Source organism: Phragmites australis, chromosome 24 (genome assembly GCF_958298935.1).
Source record: "Phragmites australis chromosome 24, lpPhrAust1.1, whole genome shotgun sequence".
Lineage (NCBI taxonomy): Eukaryota > Viridiplantae > Streptophyta > Magnoliopsida > Poales > Poaceae > Phragmites > Phragmites australis.
This window is the reverse complement of record NC_084944.1, coordinates 5,113,312-5,137,378: the sequence shown is the minus strand read 5'-3', so window position 1 is coordinate 5,137,378 and position 24,067 is coordinate 5,113,312. Positions and strand designations below refer to the sequence as shown.

Here is a 24,067-nt window from a genome sequence, read left to right as displayed (position 1 = left end):
ACCGCTTTCTTTTAAAGAAAAATAGAGTGAAGTTTGTCACTTTATTAGCCATCTTTAAGCTCATCAGCAACCTAAAGATCATGGATGAATTACCGGAAAATCGACAAAACTAGCCACCGATCAGCAAAGATCGGTCATCGACCTTCAACGAGATCCTACGAAACAAACAAATCGAACCAGGCAAAAGACCACTTGACCTGCCAGAGTACCTTGGAGGTTTGCAGCAAGACACGCGCTCGCGGAGAGGAAATGACACACCGATGTATCCATTGCCGTGTCGTGAGTCACACCACGCGTACGCACTGACGCCCGCCGAGCTGGCTGTCCAAAAGGACCGGTCAAACCCATGGCCAGTGTGTAAGTGCCTGTGGCAGTGATATGAGTGTATACGTGGGTCTATAAATTGTACCGGAAGCTGAAGCAGCCGCAGGCCAGCATACAAGTTTGTCTTTCGCCTTCTTTTTCTTTTTTTCCCTCTCTATCTATCTCTCCTTCTGAATGGATGTGGACACCCGCGCGCCGAGCTCGCACGTCGCTGCGCGCGCGCGGCGTGACGCGCTTTCCCTTCTGTCGCTCGCTCGCAGGCATGCGGTCGGCCGCCCGGCCGGCCGTCCCCGCGCAGAGTCAGCGGCGTCGAAGTCCGCCTCGTCTCGTCATGCACCGCCGTCTTAACCCGTCGCAAACGACGAGTAGGCGTCGTGCGTCGCGATCTGGGCCGTTGGGCTGCTTGCTTGCGTCAAGATCTGGCGTCGTTGCGTAGCACCGACACGGGATGTATTGGTGATGTACTCATGTTCGGCTCACGTACGGCGTCACGCTTCCTAAGTATTTTCTCTGGTATGGGGGACAAACCTAGCACAGCAACCGTGCCAAAAAAATTCTGACCTGGGAATGCCAAATTTTGGTAGGGTTTCGAATTCGCAACTACAGTTCATTTATTTGTGATCGTTGTTGTTGAAGTATTGCTACAGTGTAGAGTCGAATAGAAAATTCGTTGTTCATTCTATTGATCGATCATATATTTATAAGTAAATTTTAAAAGTCTACAACTATTTTAATATATATTGTAGAAAACTATAATTTTTATGTATATTTAAAAATCTACAATTATTTTAAAACAAGTTGCAAAAAACTGTAACTTTCTCACTGTGGATTCACCTGTCATCCTCTATGGTATATAATAGGAGGATTACCTATAGGCTTCTCTATTATCGAAGTATTGAGTAAGTGGGTATTCTGGTTAACGGGTCTCACGAGGGATATGATGACTGGTAGGGGATTTTGTCTAAACCCTGGCCCATCGAGCGACTAGCCTTTGGCTCGCACGACTAGCGCAAGCCTTACGCAGCCAGTCTCCTTGCGATATAATATGATCCGGCAACCAGCCCTCGCTAGTTACAGGATGCACATACCTAATCTGTCTAATCGTATTTATTGGTATCTATTCATGTGTTTTCTTCCCGAAGCATCTCCTCTAGTGAACAAAATCATGGCCGGCGCAGATAGGCAACCCCTATCTCGTAGCATTAATTGCTACAGAGTGGGGTGTTACGAACCGACTTACGCCATACGACGGATAAGACAGAATCTACAGAACGACCAGACAAGTGGATGGTTTTGCAGGTAGACTCACGGAGCGCAGGAACGAGACAGTTTGACAAACGAACTTGCGGTGCACAGCGATGGGACAGGCTGGGCGACTGGGGGAGGTAGGTGTGGTGGCGTTCCACGAATGGGACGGACAGGCAGAGCTCTCAAGGCAAGTTGGATTCACCCAGTTCTCCATAATAATGATTTAAGAGTATAATATCTGATCAGACATGGGTCTAGTAAACAATGTTGTCGGTGTATCAGGAATCGGGGGTCCCTGAGTCCCGAGGCCAGGCCAGTCGTCCGCCACGTGTCACCATCCCGCGAGGTCCCTCCTGCAGGATGAGGAAAGTCTAAGTTCCGGGAGAAGGTGTTCGGGGCCACAGTCTCTGGTCCCCGAGCACCCCAGTTCCCCGATGACCCGCAGAGTCTAAGTACCGGGAAGAAAGTGCTCGGGGAGGTGCCCGGTCACCCCCGAGCACCCTGATCCCCCGATGATCAGAAGGGCTAAGTTCCGGGAGAGAGTGCTCGGGGACTGCGCGCAGCAGTCCCCGAGCGCACGGTTCCCCGAGGGCCAGTGCGAAAGTGCTCGGAAGAGAATGCTCGGGGCTGCACGTGGCAGCCCCCGGGCTCTCGGTTCCCCGAAGGCTCGTACAGGGATAAGCATTCCCGGGAGAGAGTGCTCGGGGAGGTGAACAGTACCCCCCGAGCACCCGGTACCCCGAAGACAAAGATAGGCATTCCCGGGAGAGAGTGCTCGGGGAGGTGAACGGTACCCCCAAGCACTCGGTTCCCCAACGACCCAGAGAGGCCCCCAAGGGGCCCACCGATGAGGTGTCCGCCCGTTAGAGGTCCAAGGCCACATTAAATAAGCGCGCGTGGCCTGACATATACAACTGCTCCCGCCGCAGCGTCAGTTCCTGCCATGCTTTGGCAGAGGGGCGTGGGGCTATTAATTGCACGGGTCCCGTCCCGTATCATCCGGTGTGTCTCGGGATAACATTGCCAGGATCAAGACGTTCCGCCTGCCGCCCTGCCGTGGCAGAGGAACAAGACAGGACGGGCACGCCGGGTGGCTCTGTGGCTGCCCGGTGGGCCCTCTCAATGGCGCCCGTTGCCAGGGCGTCCACAGTGACAAGTGACCGGACGCGCGCCGCATTTTTCCACCGCCCCAGTCACTTCGCCCAGAGGAAATGATGACGTCTTTCTCAGTCGTGGCATCTTGGAACTTGTGCCCCCCTCCTTCCCGTTCGGGGCATGGCGTAGCCGGCAAGTGCTTAAAAGAGGCGGCAACACAGGAGCAAAAGGGAGAGCTCTAGGCAGAACACAAGTTGACTCACGAAGAAGATGAACCCCACAACGAACTAAGCCAACAGACGGAGACATTGTGAGCAAGCCTGAGCAGAGCTCCAGCCCAAGAACAGGGAGTCTCAAGCTCTTAGTTAGACACAACATTCTTGTAACCAGATACATCCTCGAGGGATCTCCCTCAGGACAGTTATTGCATCCATACAGGAGTAGGGTATTACACCCCCGTGCGGCCCGAACCTGTCTAAACTCCGGTGCATTTACTTCCCTTTGCACTAGGTCGATCATCCCCCATCACCGGCCATTGCATTTACATCCACTTCCATTTATTTCTCCGACGAACTTCAGGATCATCCCCCCGGCCGAATCTCTAAAAAGGGGTCTCTCGAGATCCCTGCGACAGGAGCTAATCCTCCGACAAATGCCCACTTGTAAGTTCTCTTTCTTTCTAGTATATAAAGAAAGGATGACCCAATTTATAAAAGGGGAGAAGATGCAGGAGTCAAGAAAACTCATATGTAATCAGTTCACAAACTCTGATAACAAAATACACATGATGTAAGATTTTTATACTTCGGGAGGCCTGAACCTGGATAACCCCCGTGTTTTTTAGTTCATCGTAAGCACACGAACACCGCAAGCGTTGTTCATACGTCCATCGACCGGTACACCCCGAAATCATTGTCAGCGATTAACCCTCGACAATTGGCACGCCAGGGAGGGGGCGCGTTTCTACGTTTCGATATGTGTTGAAGATTAGATTTGGCTACCCATGACTACATCTATGGTAACCGCTGAGTCCCGTTCCGAGGACACCAATCACCTCAAGATGTTCGTCATATGATACAACCCAGATGAGCCTAGTGTGCTCCAAGAATGGGACACTAAATCGGAGTCTGAGGGCTCCGAGACTCAACGAGAAGTTTGCATGATAGTTCATGCAACAGGAGGTAGCGGAGGCTCCTATATTCTGGGTGCTAGTGATGATCCCCAAGCCACGCGCCCAGAGGGAAACCAGGCCAACCCCGGACATAGGGATGATCTGGCAAAGCCCCAACCACTACAGCGTCACTCGAAGGAGCTGCCGCAAAGGACTCAGTCTTTGGCAGTGGCGTCACCAAGGTCGTCATGCTGCAAGAATGTCGGGGGATCACCCCTCGTGACATGTCGCTACTTCGTGCTTGGCAGCTTGACTATGAGGCCATGATGCCTGCACAGAATCTACAGACCGTGTGAATGCTCCTTAGCCATCCACTGGTAGAAGTATCTGAGGGTTCACCAGTTGCGCTATGGTTGCGTGACCTCGCTCTCCTAGTTGAGACTGTCCGACGCCAAACTATGGTGGCAAACAAAACACCTCGTCCGTCACTAGGATTGGTGAAGGTCGCAATCGCCAATAATCATGGCAGCTCCCACGGCAGGAAAGATTATGTCCTCTCTCGATAATGGGGAGCGCTCGGAGACCCCTACCGCGTCGGGATAGCCAACCCTCTAACCTACGCGACTCTCTATGCAACGTGACCTCCGTGGCATGATCCAAAGTTAGGTGGCCACGTGAGAGCAGGAGGATTGCGTCCAACGATAGCAGGAAAAGGGCAAGCAGCCCTACTATTCGCCTCCCCCACGCTGGGAGGCATCAGATACCTCCATCCCATCCCCAGGACCGTGTGATCATCATCTCTCTCCCTGAGCACACGTTGTCGCCCATCAATAGGTGAGTCCCCTTTACGAAACAGGGTGCAGCACTCTATCAGCCCGGCTAGGAAAAATGCACCTGTCGGACAAGTTTTAGTCGGTCCTAGCCGAAAAGCATGATGGTTTGATCAACCTTGAGGAGTTCTAACATATCTAAACAAACATGGTGCAGGCCACGGAAAAGTCATGGCCAACTACTACCTAACTGCCTTGACCGTTTCAGCCGGGTCCTGGCTTATGAACCTCCCCCGCAAGTCGGTTCGCTCCTGGGAGGATCTGTGTGACCATTTTTTCGCCAACTTCCAGGGGACCTATGAACAACCTGAGGTCGAGGACGACCTGTACCAAGTCAGGCATTGACAAGGTGAGTTGTTGCGAGACTTCATCGGCGCTTCACCGAGCGCCGAAACACCATTCTAAGAATCATGGGTGAATCAGTAGTCATAGCATTCAAGAGAGGGGTCAGAGACCAAAAGATGGTTGAGAAGCTGGTCACCAAGAAATCCAAAGTACTACCAAGCTCTTCGAGCACGCAAACAAGTGCGCACAGACCGTCAAGGCCCGAGAGCATTAGATTGACACTAGGTCGCGGCCGACCTCTAACCAGCCCAGCTCCTCTAAAGGGGTCGGCCAAGAGGAGAAAAAGAAGGACAAATGCAAGGAGGGACCGCCTGACATCATGGTGGTCGAGCAGATCGATCGATCGCGCCAGCGCTTCGAGAAAAGGGAGGGGAAGAAGGTCATGGCTACTGCCCGATCTATCGCACATATGCCCACGACCTGACTGAGTGCAAGGTTGTGTGGGGCATCATCGACAAGGAACTTGGAGAGCGTAAATCCAGGCATAAGGAGGATGGTGAGGATGGGACTGACATCGACCAGTCGACACTAGGGTACTACCAGGCTGATCACATAGTCCACCACATCTTCGGGGGCGCCACGACATATTCCTCAAATATAGAATACAAATCGGTGGTGTGGGAAATGTGGGAGACCACGCCAGTCCCAAGCCCACGTCTGAAGTGGTCGGAGGTACCCCTTACCTTCAGTCAGACCGACCACCCCACGAGTGTCAAGCAACCTGATCGATACTGTCGGAGGGTTAACTCCTGTCGCAGGGATCCTGAGGGACCTGGGGGGATGATCCTGAATATGTTCGCCGGAGAAATAAATGGGTATAAATGCGATGGCCGGCGGGGTGGAACGATCTAGTGCGGAACGGAGTAAATGCGTTGGTGTTTAGACAGGTTCGGGCCGCACTCCTGTATGGATACTATAAATGCCCTGAGAATGTCCCTCAAGGATGTTGCTGGTTACAAGAATGTTTATCTATTAGCTTTGGGTGCTCTCGATCTTCTCTTCTCTTCGCTACTTACTTCCTCTGGGATTTTCCAACCTTTTAGAGATTGTCTAACTTGTCGAGCTTGCTCAGAGATTTCAAAGCCTTTGCCTGTTCTGATCTTCTTAGCCTTCTTTTCTGTCCGTTGCTGCCGGCTACTTTAAATACCCGCCGGCAGTAGCGTGCCCCGAACGGGAGGGCACGAGTTCCAAGGTGCCATAAATGGAAAGGGCGTCATCATAGCCTCTGTGCGAAGTGACCGGGGGTGAAAAAGGCGTCCTGCGCCCGGTCATCCGTCACCATAAATGCACCGGCAACAGGGGCCGTGGAGAGGGCCCACCGGGCAGCCGCAGAGCGGCCCGGTGTGCCCGCCCTGTCTTGTTCTCCTGCCACAGCAGCACGGCAGACGGAACACCTCGGCCCTCACGACGTTATCCCGAGATGGACCGGATAGCACGGGATGGGACCCGTGCACTTAATGACCCCACGCCCTTCTGCCAGAATGTGGCAGGAACTGACACCGAGCGTGGCGGGAGCAGTTGGAGGTGACAGGCCACGTGCGCTCTTAAATGCGGCTTCGGGCCTTTGACTGGCTGACACCTCATCAGTGGGTCCCTTTCGGGGGCCACTTGTCATGGGGCTTTCTGAGTCGTCGGGGAACCGAGTGCTAGGGGGTCACTCTTCACCTCCCCGAGCACTCTCTCCCGAGAATGCCCTTCCTTGGTCCTCGGGGAACCGAGTGCTCAGGGGCTACTGTTCACCTCCCCGAGCACTCTCTCCCGGGCACGCTTGTACGGATCCTCCACCGAGTGCTTGGGGGCCGCTGCACCCTGCCCCGAGCACTCTCTCCCGGAACTTCCTTCAGTGGGTCCCCGGGATACTTGGGTGCCCAGGGGGCCACCGCTCGCAGCCCCGAACACACTTCTCCCGGTACTTAGCTTTCCTGGTCGTCGGGGGACTCGGGTGCTCGGGGGTCGCCGTATACCTCCCCGAGCACTTTCTTCCCGGTACTTAGACTTTACAGATCATCGGGGAACTTGGGTATTCGGGGACCACTGACTGTGGCCCCGAGCGCCCTTTCCCGGGACTTAATCTTTTTGCCTCGCGGAGGAGACCCAGCGGGATGGCGCCATGTGGCGGATTGCTGGCCCGGTCTCGGGATTCGGGGACCCTGATTCCTGATTCACCGACAGATACCCTATTGTGGTCGAACCCACTTTTTAGAACATCTGACTGGGTCGCGTGCTGATCGATTGATGGAGCTCCATCAACCTCCTCTTCACCAATGCACTAGACACCTTGCAAGTCCCAAGGAGCACATTGAAACTGTCTCCCCCCTTTTTTGGGATTACCCTAGGCTCTTCGGCTATGCCCTTGGGGCAGATCGAGTTGCCGGTCACTTTTGGCTCACCAAATAACTTCAGGACCAAAAAGGTCATCTTTGATGTGGGGGGCTTCAAGACCGCGTATAACGTGATCCAAAAACACAATGGTAAGTGAAGGCTGTGTGTAGGCTTTACTAACCTCAACAAGGGGTCCCCGAAAGATCTCTTCCCTCTACCTTGGATCGACCAACTTGTTGACTCAACCACTGGCAACGATCTTCTTAGCTTCTTAGATGCCCGTTCGGGGTACAACCAAATTAGCATGTATAGGGAAGATGAGAAGAAGACTGCTTTTGTGACACCCTTCGGGGTCTTTTGTTATATAAAAATACCTTTTGGTTTGAAAAGCGTCGGTGCCACTTACCAGCATTGTATTCAGTTCATTCTTCGACCACAGCTTAGTAGAAACGTCGAGGCGTATGTTGATGATGTGGTCGTAAAGAGTATAACCAAAGACGACTTGGTCGCGGACCTCCAGGAAATGTTCGACAACCTTCAGAAGTACCATATGAAATTGAACCCTGAGAAGTGCACATTTGGAGTCCCATCAGGGAAGTTGCTCGGGTTTTTCGTTTCTAGTCAAGGGATACAAGCAAACCCTGATAAGATCAGAGCCATCGATCGGATGAAATCACCGACCGGGCTAAAAAGAAGTCCAAAACTAACAGGATGTGTGGCAGCTTTGAGCAGGTTCATCTCAAGACTGGAAAAGTATGGGTTGCCACTCTCTAAGCTCCTGAAGAAGAGCGACCACTTCTGGTGGACCCCAGAAGCGGAAACGGCCCTCCAAGATCTAAAAAGGTACCTCTCCTCCCCTCATGTACTAGACGAGGAGCTCTTGTTTTATATTGCAGCTACCCCATAGGTCACGAGCGCGGTACTGGTCATCGAGCGAGAAGATCTTCAATGACAAGTATACTACGTTAGTGAGGTCCTACACGACATGAAGGCTCGGTACCCACAGGCTCAGAAACTGCTATACGTCATTTTGATGGCCTCTTGCAAGCTTAGATACTATTTCTAGGCACACAAAATTAGGGTAATCTCTTCGCTCCCGATTAGATAAAATCTCCACAATAGGGATACTACAAGAAGAACAACAAAGTGGGCATTAGAGCTTGGGGAGTTTGATCTCCAGTTCATCCCTCGAACGGCTATCAAGTCCTAGGCACTGGTCGATTTTATGGCGAGTGATTGTCCTTTGAGCCCGAGCAGGTACAACAACCAGAGGCAAACGAGCATTGGACCCTGCACTTTGATGGATCGTTCACATTGAATGGAGCGAGGGCTGGAGTGGTCCTGGCCTCACCAACCGGCGACCTCCTTAGGTACATATTTCAATTATATTTTCCAGCCACTAACAATATTGCAGAATCTCGAGGGTCACTTGCTTGGAATGCAAGCAACCTGCACACTTAGGATTAAATGCATGTTAGCGATAGGGGACTCACTATTGGTTGTTAACCAAGTGCAAAAGGAGTTTCGGTGCTCTGACTTGACAATGGTGGCATACCTCGTCGAAGTGAGAAGACTGGAGCGATGTTTTTTCGGTTTTGAAGTCAAGCATGTCCCTCGCAAGGACAACTTCTTAGACAATGAGCTAGCCCATCTAGCTTCTTCTCACGAACCTATCCCGGTCGGAATCTTCAAAGACAGACTCACATGACCATCCACCGCGGTCTCGGGCCAAGGTGAAGAGGATGCTCCGCTTGAAAATAGAGCACCAGAGGCAACACCTTTGGAGGCAATGCCTCCTACGGTGCCGTCGACCTCGGGTGGCCATCATGTGGTCGCCCTGCTCGATTCAGGTACGATCTGGATGGATCAAATCTTGGACTACCTTCAGAATCGAGCAATCCCTAACAATGATGTGTCAGTAGAAAAGGTCTCGTGGCAAGCCCGTAGATACTCCCTGGTAGAGGGAAGTCTTTACCGCCGGGAGAACAATGGTCTTTTACTAAAGTGCATCACTCGGGAAGAGGGGAGCACAATGCTCTCTGATATCCACAGAGGCATATGTGAAAGCCACGCTTCGTACAACGCTTTGGCTAGAAAAAGCGTTCCGACAAGGATTTTATTGGCGCACTAACCTCCAGGATGCTTGCGAGCTGGTGAAACGGTGCGAGTCATGTCAGTACCTTAGCCGACATACCAACCTACCAGCTCAAGTACTGCAAACTATATCACTCTCTTGACATTTCGCTATCTAGGGGCTCGATATCGTGGGATCATTCCCTAAAGCCCCGTACGTTTTTAAATTCCTGTTTGTGGAAATCAACAAATTCACCAACTGGATAGAAGCCAAGCCCTTCAGGAAGATCACCGCCGCAACAATGATTAACTTCATACAGGCACTGGTAGTGCGGTTTGGCAGTCCAAATCGTATAATCATGGACAACAAGACTCAGTTCGCTACTAGTGTTTTCCAGGATTACTGTGAAGAGATCAGGACCAACATTTGCTATGCGTCAGTGGCACACCCAAAGAGCAACGGACAAGTCGAAAGGGATAATGGGATGATACTGCAAGGGATCAAAACCCAGGTCTTTGATCAGCTTAAAAGCTATTCAAGACGCTAGGTGGACGAATTACCCACAGTACTCTGGTCGCTGCGAACGACTCCCAGTAGGGCTACGACCGAAATCCCTTTCTTCCTTGGTTTTGGTGCAAAGGCAATGCTTCCATCCGAGATTGCCTTTCGATCGCGCCGAGTGGCCAACTACTCGAACGATAACCAGGTGGCACGACAAGAGAATGATGTAAACCTGATCAAAGAGTTCCGCTAGCGTGCCCTAATTTGAGCTGCCCAATATCAGCAAAGCCTCAGACGTTATCACAACCGCAAGGTGTGGGAGCGGAGACTGGTTGTAGGCGACCTCGTTCTTAGACAAATTCAGAATAAGACGGGTCGGAATAAACTCTCCCCCAAGTGGGAAGGGTCTTACTGAGTGGTCGATGTCACCCGACCTAGTGCGATCAAGCTAGCCATGAAGGACGGTCATGAATTACACAACTCCTGGAACATCGCCCTGCTGCATAAGTTCTATGTGTAGGGTTGCTCAGAGACAAGTCTATTTTTCTATTTTGCAGAACCTTCCGAACGAGCATGGAATATAACTTGTAAGTTTGTTTTCAAAAGACCAGACTCTCTATTTTGCAGGATTTCACGACCACCAGCAGACCCCCGTTAGATTGGCTCTCTGACTACTGCACGCGGCAACGCTTGATGACCACTATAGGACCTAGCGACCAGAAAGTTAAAATGACCAGATAGCCAAAGGCTCATGAACGGTGTGGGATCGCTACTCGCGCAATGTCAAAGGTACAAATATCTTGAGATAACGACCACAAGGCCATAAGTCCCCACTCAGGCTAGGCGTTGGTCGCCACCGAGGGACTTGTCATGCTAAGGGACGTCCCACGCTTTGAAAGCCCAACTAGCGAGCAGGGCGGAACAGTCGGAGCCTACTCGCCACGACAGTATAGGGAAAACTCTCTAAACATTCCGAACAGTGGTTAGGACCGGACGGTCCAAAACCCACAGGGATCACAAAGTGGTCTTCTAGCCATCGGCGAGGCCATCAGAAAGGGCCAGAACATTTTTCATTTATGGATAAGATTGGTTACAGGTGAGTCGATTACATTCGACCGGGCTAACTATCATATTATATACTTGTTATTTTCCTCTAAACTCGAGTGGCTAGAGCCATGTTGACGGAAAGGTTCTGTCTAACTCTTGCATATCATGAAGATCCACTGCCTCCAAGAATTCCGAAGTATACGGACCCCTACTACCCTTCAACGAGTCAAGTAACCTCTTATACTCTTTCTTGTGGCGATAGCTGGTCACCCCGGGAATCGAACGATGGCCTACGTAAGGGTCAGGGAGGGTGGTCGGCATGAAGACCCTACCAGGCTGACCAGCACCGGCAAACCCGACTGACCCTCCTTATGCACCTCCTCCATCGTCTCCTCTCCGTCGTCCTTCTCCTCTAGAAGGTCTCAATCGATCCCCCTCTCGTCATCGGAGATGTCGATAATCTCGACCAAGGCAACCGCACATGCCGGATATCGAGTGAGAGCGGCAAGGGAGACCCTCTCTATAATGAGAGGGAAGCACGACAGTGGTCGACTCCAACCCTGGAAGAAGGACTTTGAGATTCTTTGCCCCCGGGGGCACCACAACGAGCGGAGCCAGCTTCAGAGGCAACTCAGTCCTTGCCAATTCCTCGAAGATCATCGACCTTCCAAGCAAGGAATGGGAGGAGAACATCATGATCCAAAAGAAGAGTTGCCTTATCACCTTGCAAGAACTTCAATGGGTGGTCGGCTAGGTGAACGCCTACTTTTATAGCCCGACCAACCATTGATTCACGTATAGGGTGAAGGATGGAACTACCGCAGAGGATGTCCCCAATCCTATCAAAGCTTCCCAATCAAAGCCGTGCATGCATGGCTACGTCTGGACACCAACACCTTAGCTTTTTATACCTATCTCGTCTTAAAACACCTCACTCTCTTTCTTTTTTAGGATGTTTAACCTCCCCACATGACGTGAAGTTTAGAGTCAAACTCTAAAAGCTAAACGGTGTCGATGACCATGACCACGAAGAAGTTTGGGGGCTACTGTCAGAGTATTGAGTAAGGGGCATTCTATCTAACGGGCCCCATGAGAGATACAACGATCGGCGCGAGATTTTTTCTGAACCCTGGCCCATCGAGCGACCAGCCCTTGGCTCGCACTACCAGCGCAAGGCTTGTGCGGCCAGTCTCCTTGCGATATAATATGGTCCCACGACTAGTTCTTGCTGGTCGTAGGACGTCGATACCTAACATGTCTAATCATATTTATTAATATCTACTCAAGTGTTTTTCCTCCTGAAGCACCTCATCGAGCGAACAAAGTCATGACCGACGCAGATGGTCAACGCCCTATCCCGTAGCATTAACTGCTACGGAGTGGAGTGTTACGGACTAATTTGCGTCACGCGATGAATGGGACATGATCTGTAGAACAACCAGGCAAGTAGTGATTCTGCAGGTAGACTCACGGAGTGCAAGAATAAGACAACTTGACAGACGAACTTGTGGCGCATGGCGATGAGACAGGTCGGGCTACCGAGGGAGGCAAGTTAGGTTGCGTTCCACAGATGGGACAGAAAGGCAGAGCTCTCAGCGTAAATTAGGTTCATCCGGTTCTCCATGATAATGATTTAAGAGTAGAATATCTAGTGAGACATAGATCTAATAGACAGGATTCACTTATAAGTTCTCTTTCTTTCTAGTATATAAAGAGATAAGAACTCGATTTGTAAAAGAGGTAGAAAATGCTTGAGTTAAAAAAACTCATCTGTAACCAGTTTACAAACTCTCGTAACAGAATACATAAGACACATAACTATTATATTTGAAGATACCTAAATATAAATAATCTCATATTATTTAGTTCATCGCAAACACATAAACACTGCATGACGAGTGGGTGTGAGTTGAGGAGACACCCTCTCCGCGTCGGGTACTACGGAAAGATCAACTGCAACAGTTGCTACGCATAAACACGCTCGGCTAGTTAGAAAGAAAAAAAGGGAAAAACCTGCACGGTTTTCTTGGGCTAGGACTGGCCGACTCACATCAAAGTTTCTTCGCGCACCTGCGGCATGGTGCAATAAGAAAAACGCCGGCAGACGACGACGAGCCGAGCCATCACTCCATGGGCTTTTATAAAATAACACGTAGACTGTTCCGGACACTAGCCGCAGAAGGGAAGCTCGTCCGGCCTGCGACTCCAAACGGAGCTAGACAAGGAACCTGCTCATGGGCTCAAAGCCCATCATCACTGGATGGCAACAACCGATTCGATTACAGACTTGCTTCAACATGAACCACAGTCCACAGTATGCAATGTCCAGCAAACAATTTTACATCACAATTATATAACGATAGGGATTGCGAAGTAACATATAGCCTCTTTCAGAATAAAAATCCACCGGATATATCTTGTCACCTTATTTAAACTATTTTAAAAACTATCAGTAGAGAATATTTAACTGGATATCCGTATAAAACTGCTTTACGTTTAAAAATAAACCGTAAAGTATTATCCTTATATTATCCTTTATGCATCTATCAACTCTTTTAAGTAGTATATAAATTTAAAGAGAAGAAGTCTAAGGTTGTCTTCGCACCCGAGTTGCTTGTGGCATTTGTTGTTCCACTTGTTTCGTTTCACTTCGTTCCGTTGTAGGCTCTTCTATTTGACTGTTCTATCGTATATCTTTATTCACAAAAACATCTTTTATCCTTTTAGATAATTATTTTAATTGAAATATGTATTTGATAATATTTTATTAAATTATGTACGTATCAAGTGCTTAATTAAAAACTAATATAGGAGGCACGAGATCGGATCCTGACAGTGACAGACCAACACACTCTCGTATTCCTTCAATCCTTCAGGAAACCAAACAAAACCATAGTGCGCCTTTCTTGGACAAGATGAATGCCAATATACCTCTAGTAACCAAACAGTGGAGAACAGAAAGGCTGGAATGATGTAGAGTGCATTCAGATGGGTTGGTTCCGACAGGTGTTACTGTATTGTTGAAAAATCACAGGTAAATGCAATTTTCAGCAATTAAGTCATGCTCTCTCTAGTTAATTTTTTTCATGTTTTCCAATTCATGCAACGAAGTGTTTATACGTTGATCTATACTATTTTTAAGTAGGCCTTCATTGTGCCCATGTGAAAACGTTCATATCTTCTCCAAAAATATTCCATAATATTTTGAGTTGTTTTCAGGCTTGTGTGTCACACGATTTGTGCCTCACCCTCCTCTTGGGGCCTGAAAGCTAGTCCAAGTAGTTCATCTGCGAACCTGGCATCCAATGGTGCGATGCATGTCTTCGAGCACAACAAAAGCGTGTGCCCGACAGGGAGTGCAAATCGGCACGGCATAAAAAAGCCCCTCCGGTTGATCCGCTCACAACCTAAAAGCTACCTGATTCCAGACGAGCACCATCCAAATCGTCCGGTCGATCTCTCCGGCCCCACACCGGCAACGCAACGTGACAGCACACACAGTGAACAGTAACACACACACGTTCTTCTCCTGATGATCCTGCGATCTGAGCCCATTTTCTCTTTTGGGACACTAAGAAAATAGCCTGACAAGAAAAGGTATGTTCTTTCAGCTGTTGCTTTACTGAAACACAAGGCAGGGAGTCGGTGTGTCATAAGTGGATCTGTACAAATAATGGTCACTCCTAGAACGCTCAACGGTTACACAAACTGATCTCTATAACTATTGGGACAATGATGATAACACAGTGAACAGTACTCTCACTGTAGGTGTAATAATTATTTATCGCCTTTTATTACACTAAGTTAAGTGAGGGTATTTATAGATACACTCAACTATTTTTTTTCATCATTACATTTATACTCATTATCTACCAAAATATTTTTTTCAACGCTAACGAATGTCTTAAATATTTCTTAGATATCACAATCATTTCTCACTTAGATATCCTATATAATCTGATCTTGATATGTGTCCTAAAGAGGTCTGCACCGAGCCCTCTATTGGGGCTGCTAGCGATCTCCTCTGACTATTTTCTTATCAGATTCTAACTAGCCCGCTGGCTTTTTCTCATATGAGAATTCATTTTATTGTCGAAGGTACTTGTGCCGTCTTCCTTCGGTCTCAGGGTTTTGTTGTACTTTTCATCTTTCAGGTCTCGTCGCGTCCCTTTGTCCTTCAATCCCCGCCTTTGTGTTTCTTCCCTTAGACTTCGCTACTACTTCCGCCCTTCGGTCCACACGTTTGAGGTTCCCCTCCTGAGCTTTGTTATGTCCTCTAGAGTCTAACCCTTACAAAATATAAAAAAAAAATATCTCTATCTCGACGTTAGCCTCACTACTTTAACTTTTGAATTGATTACTTTGACCAAAGTTAATAAATGGGGGCTCATAAGGTATCATTCCTCCAACAATAACCAAACAATTAAAACCTCATATTAGGATTGTAAAAACTAGCGCATCAACTCGTGTGATTGCCTAGGCTAGAAATTTAGCTTACAGTTGAATTGTAGATATTTGTGTTAATAATGGTTGTATGCTAAGATACATCAGCTATTTATATTTAAATATTGAAATGCAAAATATAAATGTAATTTTTGTTCATAATATTGGAATCATGTTTATTATTTGTGAATAGATCTAATTTTTAATTTTAATTTTATGTGTTATGAAAATTGATTTTTATTTGTTTCTTGTTTTTTGAAATTATTATTATTATTAATGTCATCACCGTATTTCATATTATTTTTTTGAAATACATTATAAATTTTTTGATATTATTTTTATGTGATAATCCGTAATACGTTTGCGTTCTGTTGTTTTAATTTTGTAATGTTTGATTACACGCATATTTAGTTGGTATATTTTAATTGATTTGAAAACATGTGTTAGATTGCTAATGTAACTAAGTCGAAGTTTACTAACGTAATTTTGTTGGACAAAAGATATCGATAAAAAAAAAAGCAAGACAAGAAGTAGTTTGGGGACTGGATTCTATGATTTTTTACGTTGTTTTGTCTGGTTATTGATCCATAGTTATAATTAGTCAATTAATCAAGTCGACGGGTGGATGTTTTATTTTTTTAATTTCTAGAATTTTCTTAGGGTTAACATAGAGAAAAAACCTCTAAATAGTAAATATAAGATTCTAATAAAAAATAATGGTATAGAACATATTATCATCTACCCGCATTAAGAAATGTACCAATTCCCAGCTGAACGCTGCCGTGCAAGCGCAACCCACACATCCGCAACGGACTCGGCACGCAGCCACGGCCCAAGGGCAGATCGCGCGACGACGATTCGCCGTGGCCACCGACCGACCAGGACCAGGCACATGGCCGGCCGGCGCCATCGAAAGGTGTGTCTGCGGCGGCGGGCGCACGCCTGGCCTGGCCTGGCCGCCGCTACGACCGATACGGCGCGTGCGCTCCCCTGCTTGGTTCGGGCGTGAAACCGATGCCGCGCGGCTCAGGCCGAGGCCATGTCGGCAGCTCGGCACCCGGCATTTGATTACTGGGGGGAGCCTCGTTGATTTCGAAATATGCGGCGGACGTACGTACGTGCGCTGGGAGCTAGCCATTCGTGCCGCACGCAATCTGCCAATCTCGGCACCGGGAGTAGCTGCTTCGGCGAGGCTGCGTAGGACATCTGTCTGGCCCCTAAAACAGAAGGAGCGAAACAATCGCGCGGTTCAGCTGCTCCAAGATCCTCTTCGCCTCTGATGATAACCCGTGAATGGTAGGTGAGGTAAGGTAACGTTTCAAAAGGAACCTTCTAGGTGAGATCAATTGTAAGGGCGCCTACGTCTCGCACTAGTTTTGTTTGATTGACGATAGAGGCATAGAGCAAAGCAACTAGAGTAATAGCTACGGAGCAGTACCTATCTAGGCCTTTGCCTTTACAGTTCACGCACGCTCCAAGATCCTCTTCGCCTCTGATGATAACCCGTGAAACGTCAAAGGTTGTTTCCCATCCCATCAGATCAACCACACGGAATGCATGTGAGATTTCATAAAAATTAAGCCTGGACGAAGGAAACTACAAACTACTAAGATCACCCCAATTATATTCCCTTCATTTCGTTCCCATTCTCTTTATTTACTCTCATCTCCAACAGTTTCCCTTCGAGTAGAATCACGCAGGAAAGGAAAAAGAATCCCGTACTGAAAGAAATAACATTGAGAATCCTATCGTAAAAAAAACTATGAAAAAAAACCCGTTGAAACGCTGAAAAAAACAGAAATTCCTCCCACTAAAGGAAATCCTTAGTAATGGCCTAACAGCCATGTTTTTTCCGTTGGCTCGCAAGGTACAATCTTCTGTTAGTGACGGTACCTCACCTGCAAGCAGCTACAGCCCCACGAGGTTATCTCAAATAGTTAGAGTTAGTACTAATTTTTAAATAAGATAATATATTTTTAAAATTTATATATTATTATTTATAATTTTTCATACCTCGTATATTGATATAAGGCCTTCCAAAAGAGTAAATATTAGCTCTTAAAATGAGATATAAAAAATAATAAACGACGGAACTAGTATAAATGTTAAAAAAAATGTAATATCTCATCTACTAGCTAACACTAGCTAAAACTATTAGAAACGTACTCATATCTCTTTCGGCCAGTCTTATCCATCTCCACTCTCTTTGCGCTGGTCACTGACAGTGACAAACAGCCACCATTAGGGCACTTTTTGCGCACTGATCCGGACCTAACTAGTGTTGCCATCAGCCCGGAGCAGCTGATCAACGCAGCTGTTAATTTCAGCTACAGCACACAGCTGCACAAGCAAAGCGGACTGTACATGAGCTCGCACCGGCCGGTCTGCTACGTATGTCGTCGTCGCTCATCGTCTTCTGCAGAAGAGAGGGCGAAAAATGGCGCCGTGGCGCGATCGCGTCGGTGGCTTTCGTCCCCTCTAGGCGAGAAAGGGCTGGGTCAACTGGAGCACAAGGCAAAAAGGCAACGCGAACGCGGCGTTCCGCCACCACCAGTCCATAAACAATGGCACCTATCTCGATTCTCGCCCTCCCTTTCTATTCGTTTCCTGTCGGGATCAAATACACGCGCGAGGAAAGCAACAGCCGCGTACGTGTCTCGGCATCTTTTAGAGAGAGAAGAGAGAAGAGGTTTCGCGTAGAAAGCAAATTTTATAGTATCATATTTTATAAATATTTTTTTTATAATAATATATATCTACTTTCTTTCTGCTTTTCAACCTAACTATAAGATTATAAGATAAATGATGTAGATAAGATTTTACGAGAATTTTTCTGGTAGAGTCATATAAAATATGCTTCTATCACATCGCTATGAATGATTAGGCGAACAAATCCGGTGCACTCGGGTTGAGTTGCCGCGCAATTGCGACACTCTTTCACCATTCTCCTTTTTCTTCCCCGGCTATGAATATTCCCTAGCTATAAATGGTGTTCGTACTTTTGTACCGAAATTCAAATGCCACTACGCTACGCACTGTCCGAAAATACGTGCCACGAGGAACAACCTGGGTATGTTATAGAAGAAGCATGTGCGGAGAGATACGCATGCAAGTTTTTCCATCGGTGTTCCATCTAACTAATGACACTCGTTATTTGGAGCACAAAGGATAGAGAAACGATCATTTTTCTTGTCATGGAGGTTTACAGTCCCGTGAACCCAAGGTATTTTAAAACATGTGTCGCACGTTATACATTGGATCGATATGTGCGGAGCACGGGGCAATCGCTCTCCAACTTAAATCGGCACATCATTATGAGACCATCAGTTGCATGACTCAGTATTAGGTATGTCAAAAAAAAAAGTTTGAAGCTCTATCTAGAAAGATAGAGCGCATAGGGGCGACGCGTGGCGAGGTTGGGACGTGGCGGAATGGGTGCTGACGTGTTAGGAATGGAGAGAGGCAACGGAAGAGATCGCAATGACCCCTGATACTATGTAGAAAGATACAGAGATAGAACAAGCACAACCCGTCCAATCAACAGATATGACCTTTCATATATAGGCGAAGGAGGCTGAGATTGGTAAGTTAGAGAGATCCTAATCCTAAGGAGCTAATCTAGGCATGTACAAATGTACGGCTATACAATATCTTTAATTCTCTCGAGTTACTTGAATTCGACTCGTTCTAGCCTCCATTTAAGATCGGCTCAATCTCAAAATGAGCTAAACTCGAGCCTGGGTAACACTTGCTAGCCTCATGAGCTCGAGCTCAATAAGACTTGTGTTAATGAGTATTACAATTTTTATTTAAGTTTGTTACCCTATCTAGTCTATGATACCGTAATTTTTCTTATATATCTCTAAGGTTCAAGAAGACTTTACAAGGATCAGAAGGGAGTGATCATTTTCAAGTCTATCTAGATGATCATGTCACAACAATCAACTAAAACAGTAATGCTTATTTGAGCTTCTTTCATTATTAAGCTTAGACGAGCCGATCTAAGTCTATTCGAGCCGATCTAAGTCTATTCGAGCTTGATTCAAGCCTAACTCAAACCTATCCCTAAGCTCGGCTGTCATCGTAGACTCGTTTGAGCTTAGCTTTGATCTTTTATCAAACTCAAGCCTTACAGAACAAGCTCATTCAAACTCAGCTAGTTGAGAGTCCTACCGAGTACGAGTCTAGTTTTTTTTTAAGTAGGGGACAGTATGACTGTATGAGTCCAGTTCATCTTCAACCTCCGTCGCTTTTTTGCTGTTGGGTATAGCATGGTCAGTGTGCGGTGTTGGTTTAGCATTTCCGGCGAATGGGAACAGGCATATTCTCACTTTGCATTTAACTACTCCTACATGTATGTGTTAACTAACTAGTTAATGCGAAGTGTCGACATTTCGCCTCCCCCCTTCGTCCAATCAGGGGGAGGGCCCACACCTTCTCTCTCCCTCCTTCTTTTTCGTCCTATCCGTTTTCACATCCATTTCTTTCTCTTTTTTCTCTTCCACCCTCCGCACGTCCAAATCTGTCCCCGGGTCGCTGCCTGGAACTTCACACAGAACATTTGGTGGTTGCTAATGCACATCAGATTAAGAAATGTTCATCGATACCTAGAGTAAATTGGTAAGACTCATCAGATTGAGCAATGTTCGTCGATAGCATGTTCGGATCAAGAATTTGCAAGAATTTCAGATGAAGTATTTTAATCTCAGTAATTAGAAAAAAAGAATCCAGGCTCCCAATAGTCATGAATAATTAGTAGGGTAATTGCTGTACCAGAAGTAGAATAAAAGCAGATCATTAGTAGTAATCAAGATTAAACTAGGTGGCGATAAATAATGTTAATAGGGGTATACATGGATTGAGCCTCTCCGGGGAAAAAGTGCCAAAAACAGAGGCTTTGATCTCTACTCTCCTCAACCCTCATCGATCACAGCTAGAAGGCGACGAACAGAAAAAAGAAAAGAAAAGAAAAACTCATCAAATCAATCCATAAGGATTAAGGTCACTGATCAAACGAACGCTGCTCTTCCTTCCTCCTCAAGGCGAGAACGGGATCAGTAAGGTCGCACAGGCCATGCCGCCGTCAAGGTGGGCGGCGGAGGTGGGGTCACGGTGTCAGTCCTGAAAGCCGGTCTTCTCCCAGATGGCGTTGCGGACGCGGCGGAGGTCGCGGCCCTTGAGCGTGCGGCCGGCGCCCTCGCGCACGGAGAAGGACGCGGCGGCGCGCTCCCGGCACTGCAGCATCTCGTGAGGCGGCACCCAGCTCCGGCCGCCCACCTCCTCGGCGTCGGCGCGGTCGTCGTGCGCCGCCCACCCCCGCGCGCCGGCGCCAGCGCAGCTCCCGGCGTACTCCGCGCCCAGTATCTTGGACCAGTCCGGGATGTTCACCGGCACCGACGCTGGCCCCGGGCCCCCGCCGCCGCGAGGCTTGGGCTTGGACGGCGCAGCCACCGGCGGGGACCACGCGTACGGGTCGGCCGCGGAGGAGTGCAAGAAAGGCGACACAGACGACGGCGACAACGAGGATGCGCCGGTACCACCCCAGATGACGTCCGCTTCGTCGAGCTCCACGCCCTGGTCTGCGGCGGCGGCGTGCGGCGCCCGCGCCGGCGCGAACAGCCGGTGCGCCGCGACCATGGAGACGCCGCTCCGCCCGGCCATCGCTCGGGGAGAGAAGAGAACTGGTTGCTCCGTGAGCGGACTACACAAGCCACCGGGCGCGTGTGAGCAGGAGCAGCAGCCGTGAGCTGTGGAGAGCGGATGGTTACTCTCTCAACGGGCGGGGTCGCGGGCTTTATAGCGGCGGACAGGGAGCGAGGGAGGGAAGGGGATGTGGATAAGGCCGCGCCGTGACGGAACTGGGCGCGGTTGTTGCCTCAACTTACGAACGACTCTGCCTGCCACTGGAGTAGGGTGTCAGCCTGGTGTGTTTGGTTGTCACAATTTGCCATGGATGTGTATAATATTGAAAGAAAAGTTCATTTAGTTATTTGCATTTATTTTTTAGTCTGATCGGCGGGCGTAAATATACGGCTTCACTCTACATGTTATCCCGATGGTTATAGTTTTGGTATCCGTTCATATATGCATGTTTATTTATTAATATCATAAAATTATATTTATATAAGTAATAAATTATAATCATAACTTTGGTATCTTCTCGTGCGGTGTCAGATTCGGTTAGCAAAAATAGAAACTCAGCTATGCTTGCCCGCACATCCGCATAAAAATAACCAACCAACCAATCTTCTTTTCAGCAAATATTGCCCTCTTAGCTTGTTTCCACTCAACCCGAGTATACACTAAAGTTTATCCTAGCAAACAGACACACATATTGTGAGGAATCATCCAAATTACGTTCGAATTAATCATTAGGATGATCATTTAAGAAGATGAAATTTAGCACACGGCCTTTTTTCGACATGCCACATACTAACCTATATCTCACCATAACAATTGCGACCAACAAATATTAATCAGAATCCAATTCTAGTAGTCTTGGTATATATTTTATGCCAAAGATCAAAACACATATCTTTACAATAAGTTTCATCACATCAAGACATAATAAAGAACGAGTAATATAAATATATTACAAATTCTTAAGTTATTACAAGTTCAACAATTTACAGAATCACGAATGCTAGAAGAATAAAATATAATAGTTTCATCTCCTAGCTGGTTAGAATTACTACGCATCTAAAGTAAATTTTATAAATAGTAAAAGATAGGTGGTGTTATTTGCCCTAAGACATCACCCAACACAACACGAGTAGCCCATACTACTCTTGTCTGTCACCGATATCGATGGGTATGAAATAATTGTACACTACTTCCTTACTTACAAAACTCAACAAAATAAGGTGGGTACGAAGATACTTACAAAATTTATTCCATATTAGGTACATATAATAACCCAACTATAAAAATCATGTATTTAGGGATGAGTAGCAAGAAATCGACCACAAGATTAAATGAATTAGCCACAAGTCATTTGTCATCTCAAGAGTATGAGTATCTACACATTTTAACAATTCGTACCCACCTATCATGAAATCATAACCATAACGTATATATCACATGATCATACTCCTCTCAACATAACTAACAATATCCACTTCCAAACATACACATACATCCCAATCGAAACTCTACGGTTCATACGGATGAATAAAAGCATGCTTATAACCAAGAGCGTGATAATTCGAATTGTTCTTACATCCTGCATCTTTACCCGCACGACTCAGGTCTATCATCTTGACCCTCGAAACAACATTTCTCGTACCAAAAGTACCCACTTGCACATACCCATATGACACCAGAGTTACCACGAGTGTACCCCAAACACCTCCGGTTTCCCATCACCCTGCTTCTCCTCATTTTTTTTCTCTTACGTGTCATAGGATCGCAAGTTAAGTTTTAGCACGACGTATGATAATTGGGTCATTCGTACATTTATTGAATATATAGAAGTATAAAAAATGCTTAAGTTAACGGCAAACAATGATCAACACTTAATCGATGCAAGCAGTCTATGGCATTCGGGTTTCTCTCCCGACCTACCCCTAACACTGTCCATATCTCGTCTTATTCTCACCACTCATCCATCCCAACCTTATTTCATTGTGAACCAAATAATTAAGCACTATAGCTCGCGAACGATGGTCGAACCACCGCTCGACTTCTACCTATGGCCTATGCATTGCTAAGTATCTTAAATAACTTTTAAGTTAGACATTAATATTATTATACCTAGGTTATAAGGATGTGGATCATCAATAATTCAAGATAGGAACAATACATCAATATAGGTTCTATCTACAAATCTTAACATTGACTCGCTAATATGCACAACATACATAAAGCAATCAAATTAGACACCATAAGATCCAAAGTAAAAAAGGTGAAATATGCTTACATGCTTGTCTTGTTGCTCCAGCGTTTCATTCACGTACAGTTCCGGTTCTATGCCAGCCAAAACCGTTTGAACCGTCGACGCATCACTCTTTAAACAATTTCAGAACACATCGAATAAACAAACAAATGAACGAAAATGTATGCTTATAATGCGTGATCATGAATGAGATGAAATGCACTATGTTATGAAAGCATTAGCAAAAAGAACGCCTAAGTGATTGGGTTAACAAATGTTTGAACCTCAGATGGGGCAACCTAAAGTCACAAGGTACTAGTAATTGGTGGTCGGATTGGCTCAAGCAGTGATCAGACCATAGGGATCAAACATAGAAGAAAACAATACTGAGTAGATCTGGCAGTCAGATCAGACATATGACGGTCAAACCACTAGGTCTAGTGATCAGATAGGTCCTAGTGGCGGTCTGACTTCTGCCTATGGAGTTTGATTGGAAGTTTGATTGGCCAAGTCACAAATTGACGGTCAAATCGGCCTTAGTGGTGGTCAGACTGCTAGGCTTGGCCGACGATACCTCGACGAGGTCACCGATGAAGGCTCTAGCAATGCCTTCGATTATGAAGAGTACCAAAACACTATACAAGACTAGAGAAGTGTTTCTTGTGTAATTTAGGCAACATGCACAAGGTCAATCTCGAGGACCCCATGGATAAAGTCCATTGCTAGGGTGGAGCTTGGGTCTAAATAAAATGGGAACCGATTGAAGCTCGGGAATGTCAGGAAAATGGTAGGGAAAGTCCCATGTCGGCGTTAGGAAGCTGTCTATGGGGTTGGTTGATTCCGGAGAAGCTTCG

At 47.2% G+C, this 24,067-nt stretch overlaps 1 protein-coding gene across 1 annotated transcript; it reads right to left on the bottom strand.

Annotated features, from left to right (window-relative positions):
* Positions 1-20,119: 20,119 nt before the first annotated feature.
* LOC133908079 (protein S40-4-like) lies at positions 20,120-21,112 on the bottom strand. Its single transcript, XM_062350206.1, has one exon. It carries the CDS (start codon positions 20,999-21,001, stop codon positions 20,456-20,458), a length of 546 nt encoding a protein of 181 aa, XP_062206190.1. The 5' UTR covers positions 21,002-21,112; the 3' UTR covers positions 20,120-20,455.
* Between the last annotated feature and the right edge of the window lie 2,955 nt (positions 21,113-24,067).